This window comes from Muntiacus reevesi, chromosome X (genome assembly GCF_963930625.1).
Source record: "Muntiacus reevesi chromosome X, mMunRee1.1, whole genome shotgun sequence".
NCBI lineage: Eukaryota > Metazoa > Chordata > Mammalia > Artiodactyla > Cervidae > Muntiacus > Muntiacus reevesi.
Window position 1 is genome coordinate 67,240,048 of NC_089271.1, and position 15,429 is coordinate 67,255,476.

At 45.6% G+C, this 15,429-nt stretch overlaps 1 protein-coding gene across 1 annotated transcript in view; it reads left to right on the top strand.

Moving 5' to 3' along the window:
* SLC16A2 (solute carrier family 16 member 2) overlaps positions 1-7,442 on the top strand; it is a 129,516-nt gene extending 122,074 nt beyond the window's left edge. Inside the window, exons 5-6 of the mRNA XM_065915195.1 lie at positions 3,029-3,257; positions 4,879-7,442. Coding sequence (XP_065771267.1) covers positions 3,029-3,257; positions 4,879-5,099 — 450 coding nt within the window. The 3' untranslated portion in view covers positions 5,100-7,442. The remainder of the gene's footprint in view (positions 1-3,028; positions 3,258-4,878) is intronic.
* Positions 7,443-15,429: the final 7,987 nt, after the last annotated feature.

The window sequence follows — 15,429 nt, forward strand, 5'->3', positions numbered from 1 at the left end:
ATTCAATGTAATCTCCATCAAATTACCAATGGTATTTCACAGAACTAGAGCAAAAAATCTCACAATTTGTAGGGAAACATAAAATATCCCAAATAGCTAAAGTAATCCTGAGAAAGAATGGATCTGGAGGAATCAACTGACTTCAGACTATACTACAAAGCTACCATCGTTATAACAGTTTGGTACTGGCACAAAAACAGAAATATAGACCAATGGAACAAGATAGAAAGCCCAGAGATAAACCCACATACCTATGGGCACCTTATCTTTGACAAAGGAGGCAAGAATATACAGTGGAGAAAAGAGAATCTCTTCAATAAAAGATGCTGGGAAAAGTGGACAGCTACATGTAAAAGAAAGAAATTAGAACACTTCTTAACATCATACACAAAAATAAACTCAAAATGGATTAAAGACCTAAATGTAAGATGAGAAACTATAAAGCTCTTAGAGGAAAACACAGGCAGAACATTTTATGACATAAATCACAGCAAGATCCTCTATGTCCCACCTCCCAGAGCCATAGAAATAAAAACAAAAATAAACAAGTGGGACCTAATTAAACTTGAAAGCTTTTGCACAGCAAAGGAAGGGCTTCCCAGGTGGCACCAGTGGTAAAGAACTCATCTGCCAATGCAGGAGATGTAAGAGACATGGGTTCAATCCCTGGGTTGGGAAGATCCCCTGGAAGAGGGCATGGCAACCCACTCCAGTACTCTTGCCTGAAGAATCCCATGGATAGAGAAGCCTGGCGGACTATGGTCCATAGTTTGCAAAGAGTTGGACACGACTGAAGTGACTTAGCACACATGCAGCATACATGCACAGCAAAGGAAACTATAAAAAAGATGAAAAGACAACCCTCAGAATGGGAGAAAACAATAGCAAATGATCAAGGGATTGATTTCCAAAATATACAAGCAGCTCATGCAACTCAATACCAAAAAAACAAACAACCCAATCAAAAAGTTGACAGAAGACCTAAATAGATATTTCTCCAATGAAGACATACAGATGGCTAACAAATACTTAAAAAGATGCTCAACATTGCTTATTATTAGAGAAATGGAAATCAAAACTACAATGAGATATCACCTCACACTTATCAGAATAGCTATCACCAAAGAATCTACAAATAATAAATGCTGGAGAGGGTGTGGAGAAAAGGGAACGCTCTTGCACTGTTGGTGGGAATGTAAATTGGTTCAGCCACTATGAAGAACAGTATCGAGATTCTTTGAAAAACTAGAAATAAAGCTACCATATGACCCAATAATTCCACTACTGGGCATATACCCTGAAGAAACCATAATTGAAAAAGACACATGTACCCCAATGTTCATTGCAACACTATTTACAATAGCTAGGCATGGAAGCAACCTAGATGTCCATCGACAGATGAATGGAAAAGAAGTTGTGGTACATATAAACAATAGATTATTACCCAGCCCCCCAAAAGGAATGCATTTGAGCTGGTTCTAATGAGGTGGATGAACCTAGAGCCTATTATAGTGAAGTAAGTCAGAAAGAGAAAAACAAATATCATATGTTAATGCATATATATGGAATCTAGAAAGATGGTACTGATGAACCTCTTTGCAGGGCAGCATTGGAGGTGCAGACATAGAGAACCAACTTGTATGGGGAGGATGGGAAGGAGAGGGTGGAATGGATGGAGAGAGTATCATGGAAACATATATAGTACCATGTGTAAAATAGATAGCTTGGGGGGATTTACTATATGACTCAGGAAACTCAGTTCTGGGCTGTGTGACAATCTAAAGGGGTGAGAGGGGGTGGGAGGTGGGAGAGAGTTTCAAGAGGGAGGGGACATTTGTCTGCCTGTGGTTGATTCCATGTAGATGTATGCCAGAAACCAACACAATATTGTAAAGTAATTATCCTTCAATTAAAAATAAATAAATTAATTATTTTTTAAAAATCAGTTGTGTTTCCAGTGGCCCTTCTCTCTACTGAGAGGGAAAAACCAGCCACTGGAAAGGCAGCTTTATTACTTCAGAATAATTTTACTCAGCCCAAGGAAAGCCCAGTGGCTAGTCAGTGTCCCTGGGGCTGGCTTCAGGCTCCCTAGACCTCCTGAGTGCCTTGCTTCTCATTAGAATCCCCTTTGTTGTCTTGGCAGGTTGCTCAGACAAATCCAGAAGCCCCCAGAGCCATACTGCCTTGAGCATCTGAGATGGTGGTGTGTCCCATGTCCTAAAACCTGGGTGAACCAGGGTGAACCTCCTGGTGGTCTCCCTCATACTAAGGTGTTTTCTTTTAGAAAACTGCTTTTGGCAGTCTCCCACAAAAATGGGCACTGGCTCCTTCCCCATTTCAGGAAGCTGTGCCCCCATCTAATCATTATTAAAGTCATCCTCACTTCCTCCCCTTCTTCTTCCTAAATCTAACTTGGATATGAAAACACCAGCATGGTCTGGTCCCAGACCCTGATGCCTGTGGCAGACAAACACAGGATCAGAAAGCAGAAACAGCAATTCCATTTATCTCAGAATCTAGTCAAAAGACATCTTCTTGAGGACAGGGGCCATGTCCTTTCTTTTAAAAATCTTGACAGAATCAACGTTAAATAGGGACTGTCTTTAAAATTTTGAACTCTAAGTCCTTCTAAATGACTTAGAAGGAACTTAAGTAACTATTTAGTCCACTGGGCTTTCTATTGACATCCCCTTGCCCCATTTTTCATGGGCTTCCCTGGTGACTCAGATGGTAAAGAATCTCCCACCTGCAATGTGGGAGACATGGGTCCAATCCCTGGGTTTGGAAGATCCCATAGAGAAGGGAATGGCTACCCACTCCAGTATTCTTGCCTGGAGAACTCCATGGACAGAGGAGCCTGGTAAGCTACAGTCCATGGGGGTCACAAAGAGTGGGACACAACTGAGCAACTAACACTTTGTCCCATTTTACAGACTGTATAAATAAGGCCCTGAGAAAGGAGATGTGATTTTTACTGTGTGGGCTTGATGGGCAAGCACAACATGACCACAGGCTGTTGTTTCTTTAGGTCATTTCCTTCTTACTCCTGGGCCTGATGTCCATGATGATTCCCCTCTGCCGGGGCTTCGGAGGCCTCATCGTTGTCTGCCTCTTCCTGGGCCTGTGCGATGGCTTCTTCATCACCATCATGGCCCCCATCGCATTTGAGCTGGTGGGCCCAATGCAGGCCTCACAGGCCATTGGCTACCTCCTGGGTATGATGGCCCTGCCGATGATTGCCGGACCCCCCATTGCAGGTGAGGTTAACATTGAAGGGAGAACATGAGTGGAGGGGTCTTGTTTTCCTCAGGACCTAGCCCTGCTAAGTGCCTCTGCTTAAAGTCCCTTTCTCCCTCCTGTCTCTTCAAGTAGTCTCATCAGAGTGCATGAAACCTCTTACCACTATTGATGAAAGAGACTAAGCACAGTATATGTGCATGGATTCATTTGAGGGGATGGGCTTTTCATGGCTGTGAGTTTTTATTGTAGACAGCATGGCTGATTCCAGGAGGGTAGAGAGAATAATGTGGCCTTCTGACCATTCTATTGATCCCGAATCTTCTCTCCCTCTCTCTCTCCACAAGCAAGTAATTATTTTCAAGGTAGTTGAGCAGGAAGAGAAACAAAAGTGGGCCCTGGTTTTATTAATACTTAGAGACACCCCTTCCTCCTCTACCAACTTCTGAACTGAGCCTGTAGAAAACATTTAATTAAGACCACAACTCAAAACTGGACCAATGAAGCTCACTTATAGCAGGCAACAGGCAAAGTGTTGGCTTGCCATCTTTCACACTCCTAATTTCTCTCTCTACTTCCGAGGAGGGCATGGTTTGTACCCTAGAAAACATAGGAAACAAAGAAAACTAATAAGAGAACATCATTTCCTCTTTTTATGATTTATTGCAAATATTGATTCATGGGGTAGTATCTCAGGCTGGCCAACTAGGCTAACTCAACAATTATTCCTTGAATACCAATTCAGTGCAAGGTGTTGTGAGGGCACTGGTTGTACTGCATTACAGTGACAAAGGCTCCTACTCAGGCCATTGTACAACAGCCACACTGTCCACTGAGGGAAGGAAGCTTCTACCTAACTCCTGATTCCAAATGTGGATCCCAGAATCCATATCTCTTTCTACTTTGCTTACCTCCTAAGCAGCCCCAGGGCCTACCTGCCTTACATTAGTACTGTTTCTGGGCTCAGCCTCCCTATGAGGTATCCCACATTAGCTTATGGAGGTGAGCAGAGAAGGCCCCATGTATCATGCCAAACACATTCACCACATTGGCAACCTAGAAGAACCCAGAGGGGCCAACCATATCTGTAACTTGAAGGAAGGATACACATATACCCTAACCCTAACCCTAACCCTAGCCTCCTCTTAGGGCAAATGGGCACTTCAAAGAAAGGGAAAATAGGAACTTAGCTGAATTATTACATAAGAACACTCTAGCCTAAGTTGGGTGTGAGAAGGTGTATCACTGTGAACCAAGACAAGTCTTGGTCATCTTCTGTGGAGTTCTTTTAAAATAGACTCCCTCCATACCTATCTCCATACCTTGGAGTGACTAGAAGTTAACTGTAGCTTATGAAAGTAAAAAATGGAGAACTTTGAGAAGTTTCATTTGCTTCTTTCATAATAAGCATTTGCCTCAAGAGCCTACAATCCCAGTGGCTCAGAGAGGAGCTGCTTGTCTTTGTAATAGAGGTTTTGTGTCTTACATCGAGGAGTGTTTAAACTGAGTTGGGCTCCCGGGTCAAGGCAGTACAGGCCAAGATTCTCTGGATAGGCATTTTGATGGCTCCTAGAAGAAGCAGAGGACATCTTTGTATAGTAGAGCAAAGCTAAACTTGACTTGTCTCTGTTAACTTTTCAGGCCTCCTCCGCAACTGTTTTGGGGACTATCATGTGGCCTTCTACTTTGCCGGTGTACCCCCAATCGTTGGGGCAGTAATCCTCTTATTCGTCCCTCTGATGCATCAAAGGATGTTCAAGAAAGAGCAAAGGGATTCCAGCAAGGATAAGATGTTGACCCCTGACCCAGACCCCAATGGAGAGCTGCTGCCGGGCTCCTCTACCCCTGAGGAACCAATCTAATGCCTTTTATTTGCCATCGTGTGCTCCTCCCCAAACCTTTCCCTTCACCTTGCCCTGCTCGGCATTTACATTTTTGCCACCAGCACACTTGTTCCCAAACCTGCACACACAGCATTTCAGCCACCTGACCATCCCCTTGGAGCCAAAGCTCCAAGTGTTCCAAACTCATTAACCAAATTCTCCCCATGAATGCCTTTAAACTTGCCAGGGTCATCTCCTTCCAGGCTCTAGGAAAGCTTGGGATCACCCCCTGGCCTTTGGAACCTCTCCATAAACTTTGTAACTCTTGGGGGAGGAGAAGGATGGGAATTCCTGGCCCAGCTTGTTAGTCACCCACTAAAAGCAGCTGCCAAAGGTGCTACTGTGTCCCCAGGAGCCTGGGGGGAAGATCTAAATCTCTGTGTGTTGAGGAATTCCTTGACATCTGTCCTTAGGAACCATTGAGAGGTGTGGCAGAAAGGGCATAGAGGTAAAATGACACAAGGAATCTTGTTTAGCCTCAGTGTCTCTGAGGGCTGTGGCTTCCCAAGAGGTGTGGGTGACATCATTTTACAAGTGTATAGATAGTCTCTCCATCATAAGGTTAGTTAACAGTCTGCCTCCTCCTTTCCTTCCTCCTTTTCTTCCTCTACTGCCTCTTCTCCCTTCTCATTCACCTCTATTTCTTTTCATAACTGTCATAGACTAATGGGTGCTTGAAGAAAGGAGAGACCCAGAGCTTGGGCCAATCAACCCTCACCTTGGCCCAACCCACCCCTAACACTAGCATCAATTCCACTCATCTCAGTCTGAGCCACATCTCACTGTTTGGCTCAAGCTTCTATAATCATTGACTGGAATAATAGAATATCACATAGGAAAGGGACCTTAAACACTATAAAGTTCCATTCACTGATTTTTACAGATTTTCTGGGCTAATGCATTAACCTGCAGGCTGTCCCTGCTCCCCATCCTATATCCACCTGTCAAAATGTGAAGAAATTACTCTCATCTCAGGAGGCAGAGGGAGACTGATGACAGGGGGAATGGCATGGTGGGGGAGGGGCAATAATTATTGACCTGGGGAAGGACCAATGCCTCCATCGCTCATTATTCATGACAGGTCAACATTTTCACCTGGGCCAAGCCAGGAAAATAACTGTTTGAGGGAAAATTCTATTTCCAACCTGAATCCCCCAAATGTAGAGGCAGCAGCTACACATAGGGTTGGAAAACTTCTTTTAGGAAGGGCAAACCATCACAGCCTTTACTACCCAATGTGTCCCCCATGCTGGGCATCCTGGACCACTCGGTTAGTGGGAATTAAAGGTGCCAGGAAAGATAGACTCTGGACCATCTTTATCCTCTGAAGTAGGGGCCAGGTGCTTCCCTATACCTAGGCTCTGGCTGGCACTCTTGCTGAAAAGAATTTCCAGCCAGGCTGTGCCCAGCTAGCACAACTCACCTTATTAGGAGCTCACCCACTTCCTTCATTCAGCCTCTTTGTGTCTCTCCCATTCTAGGTATTTTTCTGTTGTATTCCTGTTACCATAACCTTCTCACCAGGCACCTTGGCTGTCACCTAGAGCTAACAGTGACTTGCTACTCCAAGCCAGAGCCATCCCAGGGCCAGGAGGATTAGGTTGCCCCTGAGGAGCTCCAAAGAAGACAGTGGTCCCCACCCATGAGTTTTTCCGTTACAGACAGGCAGCTGGGGCATGGTTGGCCTCTGATGGCTTCATTCAAGGCCAAACTCTGGAGCCCCCTCCATTGGTCCCAGTCCAGCTCTTATCAACCCCCCAAAGGAAAACCCATTGGTTCTTGGCTCTATGAACACGAAGGGGCCTGCCTAATTACTACCCTGTTATCCCAAACAGCAGTGGAACAGGAGGAGCTGGCCCCCAGGAGCTTTGTAACTCCCAGAAGAAGCCACTGAAAATATTGGAGCAACAAAGTTCCTGATTCCATTCTTCCCTGCCCACCCCCACCAAGTCACCTGAGGGCAGTTCTGCAGGGCCTCTTTTGTTACTCACGGTGTGGACAGCTCTTAAGAATCAGGCTGCCACCCACTTCTCTCCAGATGAAGGAAAGACATTCACGGGTCCCAAATCTGCTCTATCAGGTGTCATATAACATGGCAGGGTGTCAGTTTACTTCTTCCACACATGTACATGTGCATGTGTGTGCTTGTGCGCTTTTGGGGAGAATGTTGGTTGGTGAAAGCAGCACAGTATTAATATTTAGGGTAAGATGCAGCTTCTTATGCACTACAGTTAAATCAAAGAGAATGAACAAAACTTGGGAGCTTGAGATCTGGGACATTTAAATACTCAAAAGGTTTGGAACAAAATAAACAAATCTAAAAATCCAGCTTTGGTGTGTATGTTGCCTACACTGGTGAAATAGTCCTAACCTGGTTAACAGCAGAGGTTTAGCTTCAGAACTGAAATCATGTCACATCAAATTTCTGCCAGGGTCTATACTCTGTGAGAGCAGAAATCGGAGAAGAAGCTATACAGGGTTGGGTGAAGTTGGGTGAACTATTCAGGATTGGATTTTTAGGGAGCTCTGTAGTAAAAAAGTGTTTACTTCACAAAATGAGAACATGGTTAATGGCTGAGTTGGAGTGGAGGCCCCATCAAGGCTACCACCTTGTTACAAGAATGCCATGCTGAAAACTATCAAAGACCTTGCCAATAATCCAGTAAAAGCCCCTTTTCTTCTCCCTTGTTATTGATGGGGTAACTTGAAGGGACTAGTATAGTTGGGTTAAATAACCAAGCAGCAGCCTAAAATTGAGGGTAACACAGAAGAGAGATCTACAGCAATGACAAAGCGTATCCTTAGAATCTCTGTTGTTCATACTCTGCATTGAATTTAACTGGGGACACTAATGTCTGGATAAAAGGCACTGCAGCAGGTTTACAGAGTTCATCAGTGACAGAATAGGTTGAAACTTTGAACTCAGGTCACTGACTTCCAGTCCAGTCCAAACCTCTCATTTCACAGATGAAGAAACTGACACAAAGAGGGGGAAATAAATTGCCCACTTCATTCAACAACTATACATCGAACCCATCTGCAAATGAGTGTTGGCAGGACCAGATCCAAGCAAAAATGAAATCTGAGCCAAATCTGACTTTTAGCATAGCCCATTTTTTTCACAATTAGCTCTCACTTCCAACTGACATACACTTTTGGAATTCTCTCTTCTCAAGCCATTCCAGACTTTCATGTAGCCTTAGCCTTGAAGAGCTGGTCCCACCTATTGCCCTTCTAGCCTCAGCAACCCAAGACATACAAATAAAGCCCATCTCCCTGTGGCTATACACTGGACAGGAGAAGAGTGGAGAGGACTGGTTTCCTTTGCAAGAAGGTGGTTTACCACCCAGCTCTTGGCTATTGTTGTTTCTCCCCTGACTCAGTGCAGACATCCTCAAGCTGCCAGCCTCGTCTCTTCCCACTGAGACTAATTACTCTGTTCTGCTGCCTGGCCCCAGGCTCTCCCACCCAAGGTCTGCTGCCCCCTCGATCCCTCCTTTAAGAGCCACAAGGCCCTAGTCTGTGTTTGATTACTCAGGATCATTAGATTTCAAAGCTGTGGAATCCCATATTTTTTATGAGCATATGCTCTCCTCTAGGGCCTTTTCATGTCTGAAGAGGCAATCAGCAGTTCCCTGCTGCTTCACAGCAGCAAAGCAGGCCAGCTAATAGGAATTACAGGTGCCTCCAGCAAAACCATGGTATCTGACAGCTGGTGCTTAGAGTGTGTGCTGGTTTGAACCACAGCCTTTGAAGCAAGTTCAAATTCTAATAAGCTGAAATTTAGAGAAGACTCCAGAAGAAGAAGAAAAGGGATTAAATACCCAACTTCTGCAGGCATTGAGAAGGCTTTACTTTAGAAGGCCTTTCAAATCTTGCATTTCAGCTCTCTCTAGTGGTCACCAGAAGCAAAGTTCCATGCCTGGCTTTCAAATCATTTCAGTAATATTTTCTAGGGACCTGCTTTGACAGGCACTTTGCTAGAACCCAGGGATTTCAAGAATGAAAGGAACAGATGTGAAGAAAAAAGAGAGAGAAGAAACACAAGAAGGAATGTGAACTACCTGCTTTCCAAGATGCCTTTTCCTCTTCTGGACCCCAGCACCCGGAGCCTATGGACCTTAAAGCCCTTGGCACAGGCAGGGACTACCACGCCCCTTCCAGGATGGAGGCCTCAGCATTTCCCCTTCCCTTTCACCCTACGACTGGCCTCCCCCGGCCAGAACCTCTCAGAAGAACTACACTCTCCTCAGCATTGGTTTCTTGCTGAGCTGGAGTGAGATAAAATTAGTCCATTGCTCACGACTAACAAGTGTCAACCCACGTCCAGCTGGAGGGAGAGAAGGACAGAGTTAACCCATGGGCACTCCTGCTAGCCAGTTGACACGGGGTCTGACTTCGGCTGTCCGACAACCCTGGCCCAGGTCCTCCTCATTCCCCTGTCCTACCTGCCCCAGAGGTGGGGAACTAGAAAGGGGCGGGGCGACCGCTACTCTACTTTCCCCAACACACACCCACCCTACACTGCCCTCACAACGACTGAGGATTGGGCCGTGGGATCCGCAGATGAAGATGCTAGCCGGCACCATTTCCCGCCAGATCCCCATGCCCACTCCACGCTTGGAGAATGCCTGAGGATGGAGATGGAGCTGAGGTTGGGGGCAACTCACCGGCCCTGGCTGCTCTCCTGATCCTGCCACTGACTTAGAGTCACTTTAAGCAGGGTGGTGGGTGGTTCTTCCCCCTCCGTGGTTTTCCATCCATTTCCCTGTCTGGGAGGGGTCGGAACCCGGGAGACGTGCCAACTGAGACGCATCTGCCCCTGCTACTCAAATGGGAATCAGACCCATCCAGGAAAACCAAACCTTCCCTCTCAGAGGAAACAGGTGGGAAGGAAGGTGGGAGGGCCCAACTCCGGGCCCTGCCAACTGTCTGGGGAGCCAGATGGATAGATAGCAGCTGCACATGTCCTGACCTCAGCTCTTCCTCAGTCCCCCACTCCCACTGCCCTGCCCGGGCCACCACCACCAGGGATTGCAGCATTGTCGCCCCCATTGAGCTTTGGGTAGAGAAACCTGGAGGTGATTCTGTCTGGGCCGTCCAATAACACGCCCCCCACCCAGCAACTCCCTACTAGATCTGTCCCCAAGGTCCTGATGGGGGGGTCAACCTGCAACGAGCAAGGACCTAAGGGCATCCCAGGTGGTGCTAGTGGTAAAGAACCCGCCTGCCAATTCAGGAGACAGAAGAGATGCCGGTTCCATCCCTGGGTCAGAAAGACCTCATGGAGGAGGAAATGGGCAATCCACTCCAGTATTTTCCTGGAAAATTCCATGGACAGAGGAGCCTGGCAGGCTGTAGTCCATAGGGTTGCAAAGAGTTGGACATGACTGAAGTGAATTAGCATGTTCACATGCAAGAGATTCCAGGCAGGAGGCCTGCCGGTATGAGGGGACTAGAAGCAAGAACTACCTCCAGAAAATGCTCTGCTCTGGCCCAGAGCAGCTATCCTCCTCTCTTTCCTCTCCAACCTCCAACCCTGGGTTGGCTGTCCCCATAAAAGTTGTCCCAGAACCCCAAGGGACAACCACACTGGCTGATAGGAGCTCTTAACTCAGGTCTGCTCTCCCAACACAGTGTCCCCAGATCCTACTCAAGAAGAAGGTGAGCACCCACCAGATGCCCTAGGCTCACAGAGGTGAACTAGCAGGATTTCCTAGGGTTCAGAACCATCCTTAAAACATGGACAGGCCACCAGGAATGGAGCAAGTTAACTCTAAGATCTGCCCCCTCAATTTGCTCCCCACCCAACACTCCTCCACCTTACTCTCCAACAACCTACTTCCTTCAGCTGGTTGCCTAAGAAGGGGTGAAAGAGGGGGCCAGGGCAACCATTTCCACTGCCCTCCCACATACATCCACATACATCCTTTCTCTCCCCAAGATGGAGTATTCTGAGGCCAAGCCTTGTAGATTCTTCTGCTTTAAAGCCTGTAAAGGCCAGAGTTTCCTCCTGTCAGTCCAAGACCTTCCAGCTACTTTGCCTCCTCATTTGTCCCCTCCCACATACATGTGCACAGACATGCTCCTTTCATCCTTGAGCTCCAAGAACACAAGAACCTTCCCCCAGCATATTTGGACACTGAGGACACTTTAATGATAACAGGGTATCTTCACCTGTTAGGAGGTGCAGCTTACAGGTCATATATCTCTCATCACACCTGAACCTCCCCCCAACACTGGAAGGCAGCTACTCCTGTGTCTGTTTTACAGATAGGGAAAGTAAGTCCCAGAAAAAACTGAGTGCCAGTTTTCAAGCTCCTTCTCCAAGGCTCTTTCCACTGCACCTCAGAGAAAGTATGGAAGTAAGTGAGTCTTTCTTTTCCCTTGACTTCTCAGAAAGCCTGCTTGCTACTCCTGGAGTTAGTACCTGCTGTTCCTCAGGCCCAATCTACCCTTCAAGGAAGGCTCTGGGTAGTGACTGGCACTACACTCCCAAGGTAAATGCAGCAAAAGCTGAGCAAGAGTCCATGTGCACCCCTAACCACATATCCCAGCCTCTCTTTTGGAGGGAATGGGACAGGGAGGAGAATGTGGAAGAGGAATTGGGAATCTCTGATCTGCCTTTCCCTGGGGGCATACAATATTGTCTTCTGGGTTCCTTTTTGCCTCAAAATTGTTGTTGTTTTTCAGTCACTAAGTTGTGTCCAACTCTTTGTGACCTCATGGACTGCAGCACACCAGTCTCCTCTGTCTTCCACTGTCTCCCAGAATTTGCTCAAACTCACGTCCATTGAATTGGTGATGCCATCCAACCATCTCATCCTTTGTTGTCCCTTTCTCCTCCTGCCTTCCATCTTTCCCAGCATCAGGGTCTTTTCCAGTGAGTCAGTTCTTCGCATCAGGTGGCCAAAGGATTGGAGCTTCAGCTTCAGCATCAGTCCTTCCAATGAATATTTGGGATAGATTTCCTTTGGAATTGACTGATTTGATCTCCTTGCAGTCCAAGGGACTCTCAAGAGTCTTCTCCAGCACCACAATGTGAAAGCATCATTTCTTCAGCACTCAACCTTCTTTACAGTCCAACTCTCACATCTGTACATGACTACTGGAAAAAACATAGATTTCACTATATGGACCTTTATCAGGAAAGTAATGTCTCTGCTTTTTAATATGCTGTCTAGGTTGGTCATAGCTTTTCTTCCAAGGAGCAAGAGTCTTAAAATTTCATGGCTGCAGTCACCATCTGCAGTGATTTTGGAGCCCAAGAAAATAAAATCGGTCACTGCTTCCACTTTTTCCCCTTCTATTTGCCATGAAGTTATGGGACCGGATGCCATGATCTTAGTTTTTTAAATACAGTTTTAAGTCAGATTTTTCACTCTCCTCTTTCACCTTCATCAAGAGGCTCTTTAGCTCCTCTTCACTTTCTGCCATTAGAGTGGTATCATCTGCATATCTGAGGTTGCGGATATTTCTCCCTGCAATCCTGATTCTAGTTTGTGACTCATCCAGCCCCACGTTTCTCATGATGTACTCTGCATTTAAGTTAAATAAGCAGGGTGACAATACACAGTCTTGAGTACTCCTTTCCCAATTTTGAACCGGTCAGTTGTTCCATGTCCAGTTCCAACTGTTGCTTCTTGACCTGCACACAGGTTTTTCAGGTGACAGGTAAGGTGGTCTCATACTCCCATCTCTTTAAGAATTTTCCAGTTTGTGATCCACACAGTCGAAGGTTTTAGCATAGTCAGTGAAGCAGTAGATATTTTTTCTGGAATTCCCTTGCTTTCTCCACGATCGAACAAATACTGGCAATTTGATCTCTGCTCCTCTACCTCTTCAAAACTAGCTTGTACATCTGGAATTTCTCAGTTCACAGACTGCAAAAGCCAAGCTTGAAGGATTTTGAGCATAATATTGCTAGCATATGAAATGAGGACAATTGTATGGTAGTTTGAGTATTCTTTGGCATTGCCCTTCTTTGGGATTGGAATGAAACTCAAATTTTCCAGTCCTGTGGCCACTGCTGAGTGTTCCAAATTTGATGGCACATTGAGTGCAGCACTATAACAGCATCATCTTTTAGGATTTTAAATATCTCAGCTGGAATCCCATCATGTCCACTAGCTTTGTTCAGAGTAGTACTTCCTAATGTCCACTTGACTTCACAATCCAGGATGTCTGGCTCTAGGTGAGTGACCACACCATCGTGGTTATCCAGGTCATTAAGACTTTCTTGTATAGTTCTTCTGTGTATTATTGCCACCTCTTCTTAATTTCTTCTGCTTCTGTTATTAATAGGTCCTTACTGCTTCTGTCCTTTATCTTGTCCATCCTTGCATGAAATGTTCCTTTGATGTCTCCAATTTTCTTGAGGGGATCTCTAGTCTTTCCCATTCTATTGTTTTCCACTATTTATTTGCATTGTTCATTTAAGAAGGCCTTCTTATCTCTCCTTGCTACTCTCTGAAACTCTTCATTCAGTTGGGTATATCTTTCTCTTTCTCCCTCAGCTTTCACTTCTCTTCTTTCCTTAGCTATTTGTAAAGCCTCCTTGTGCTCAGTCGCTCAGTCATGTTCAACTCTTTTTTTTTTTTTTTTACCCAATGCAGTGTAGCCTGCCAGGCTCTTTTTCCATGGGATTCTCCAGGCAAGAATACTGAATTGGGGTGCCATACCCTCCTCCAGGGGATCTTCCCAACCCAAGGATCAAGCCTGGGTCTCCTGCGTCTCCAGCACTGCAGGCAGATTCTTTACCCACTGAGCCACCAAAGCCTGCTCAGACAAGTATTTTGTTTTCTTAAATTTCTTTTTGTTTGGGATGGTTTTGGTCACTGCCTCCTGTACAATGTTAAAAGCATAGTTCTTAGTTCTCATAGTCTATAGTTATTCTGGCACTCTGTCTGCCATATCTAATCCCTAGGATCTATTTGTCACCTCCACTGTATAATCAGAAGGGATTTGATTTAGGTCATACCAGAATGGGCTAGTGAGTTTCCCTACTTTCTTTAATTTAAGCCTGACTTTTGCAATAAGGACCTGAGCCACAGTCAGCTCCAGGTCTTATTTTTGCTGACTGTATAGAGCTTCTCTGTCTCCAGTTGCAAAGAACATTATCAAGCTGATTTTTGTATTGAACATCTGGTGATGTCCATGTGTAGAGTCATCTCTTGATTTATTGGAAAATGTTGTTTGCTATGAACAGCGTGTTCTCTTGATAAAACTCTGTTAGCCTTTGCCCTGCTTTATTTTGTAATCTAAGGCCAAACTTGGCTGTTATATCTCTTGACTTCCTACTTTTGCATTCCAGTTCCCTATGATGAAAAGGACATCTCCCCCCCTTTATTTTGATGTTAGTTCTAGAAGGTCTTGTAGGTCTTCATAGAACTGGTCAACCTTGGCTTCTTCAGCATCAGTGGTTGGGGCATAAACTTGGATTACTATGATGTTGAATAGTTTGTCTTGGAAACGAACCCAGATCATTCTGCCATTTTTGCAATTGCACCCAAGTTCTGCATTTTGGACTCTTTTGTTGACTATGAGGGCTACTCCATTTCTTCTAAGGGATTCTTGCCCACAGTAGTAGATACAATAGTCATCTGAATTAAACTCACCCTTCTGGTTCATTTTAGTTCACTGATTCCTAAGATGTCAATTGGAGAAAGAAATGACAACCCACTCCAGTACTCTTGCCTGGAAAATCTCATGGACAGAGGAGCCTGGTAGGCTACAGTCCATGGGGTCTCGAAGAGTTGGACACAACTGAGTGACTTAACTTTCACTTCACTTTCATGTATTGGAGAAGGAAATGGCAACCCACTCCAGTGTTCTTACCTGGAGAATCCCAGGGACAGAGGAGCCTGGTGGGCTGCTGTCTGTGGGTCTCACAGAGTCAGACATGACTGAAGCAACTTAGCAGCAGCAGCAGCAGCAAGATGTCAGTGTTCACTCTTTCCATTTCCTTCTTGACTTCATTCAGTTTGCCTTGGCTTATGGACCTAAATCCAGGTTCCTATACGTTTTTCCTTACAGCATTGGACTTTACTTTCACCACCGGACACATCCACAGTTGAGCATCGTTTCTGCTTTGGCCCAGCCACTTCATTAATTCTGGAACTATTAGTAGTTGCCCTCCACTCATCCACAGTAGCAAACCAGACAGCTTCCAAACAGCGGGGGGAGTGGTGTTCATCTTCCCATGTCATAGCTTTTTGCCTTTTCATACTGTTCATGCAGTTCTCATGGCAAGAATACTGGAGTGGGTTGCCATTTCCTCCTACAGTGGATCATGTTTTGTCAGAACTCT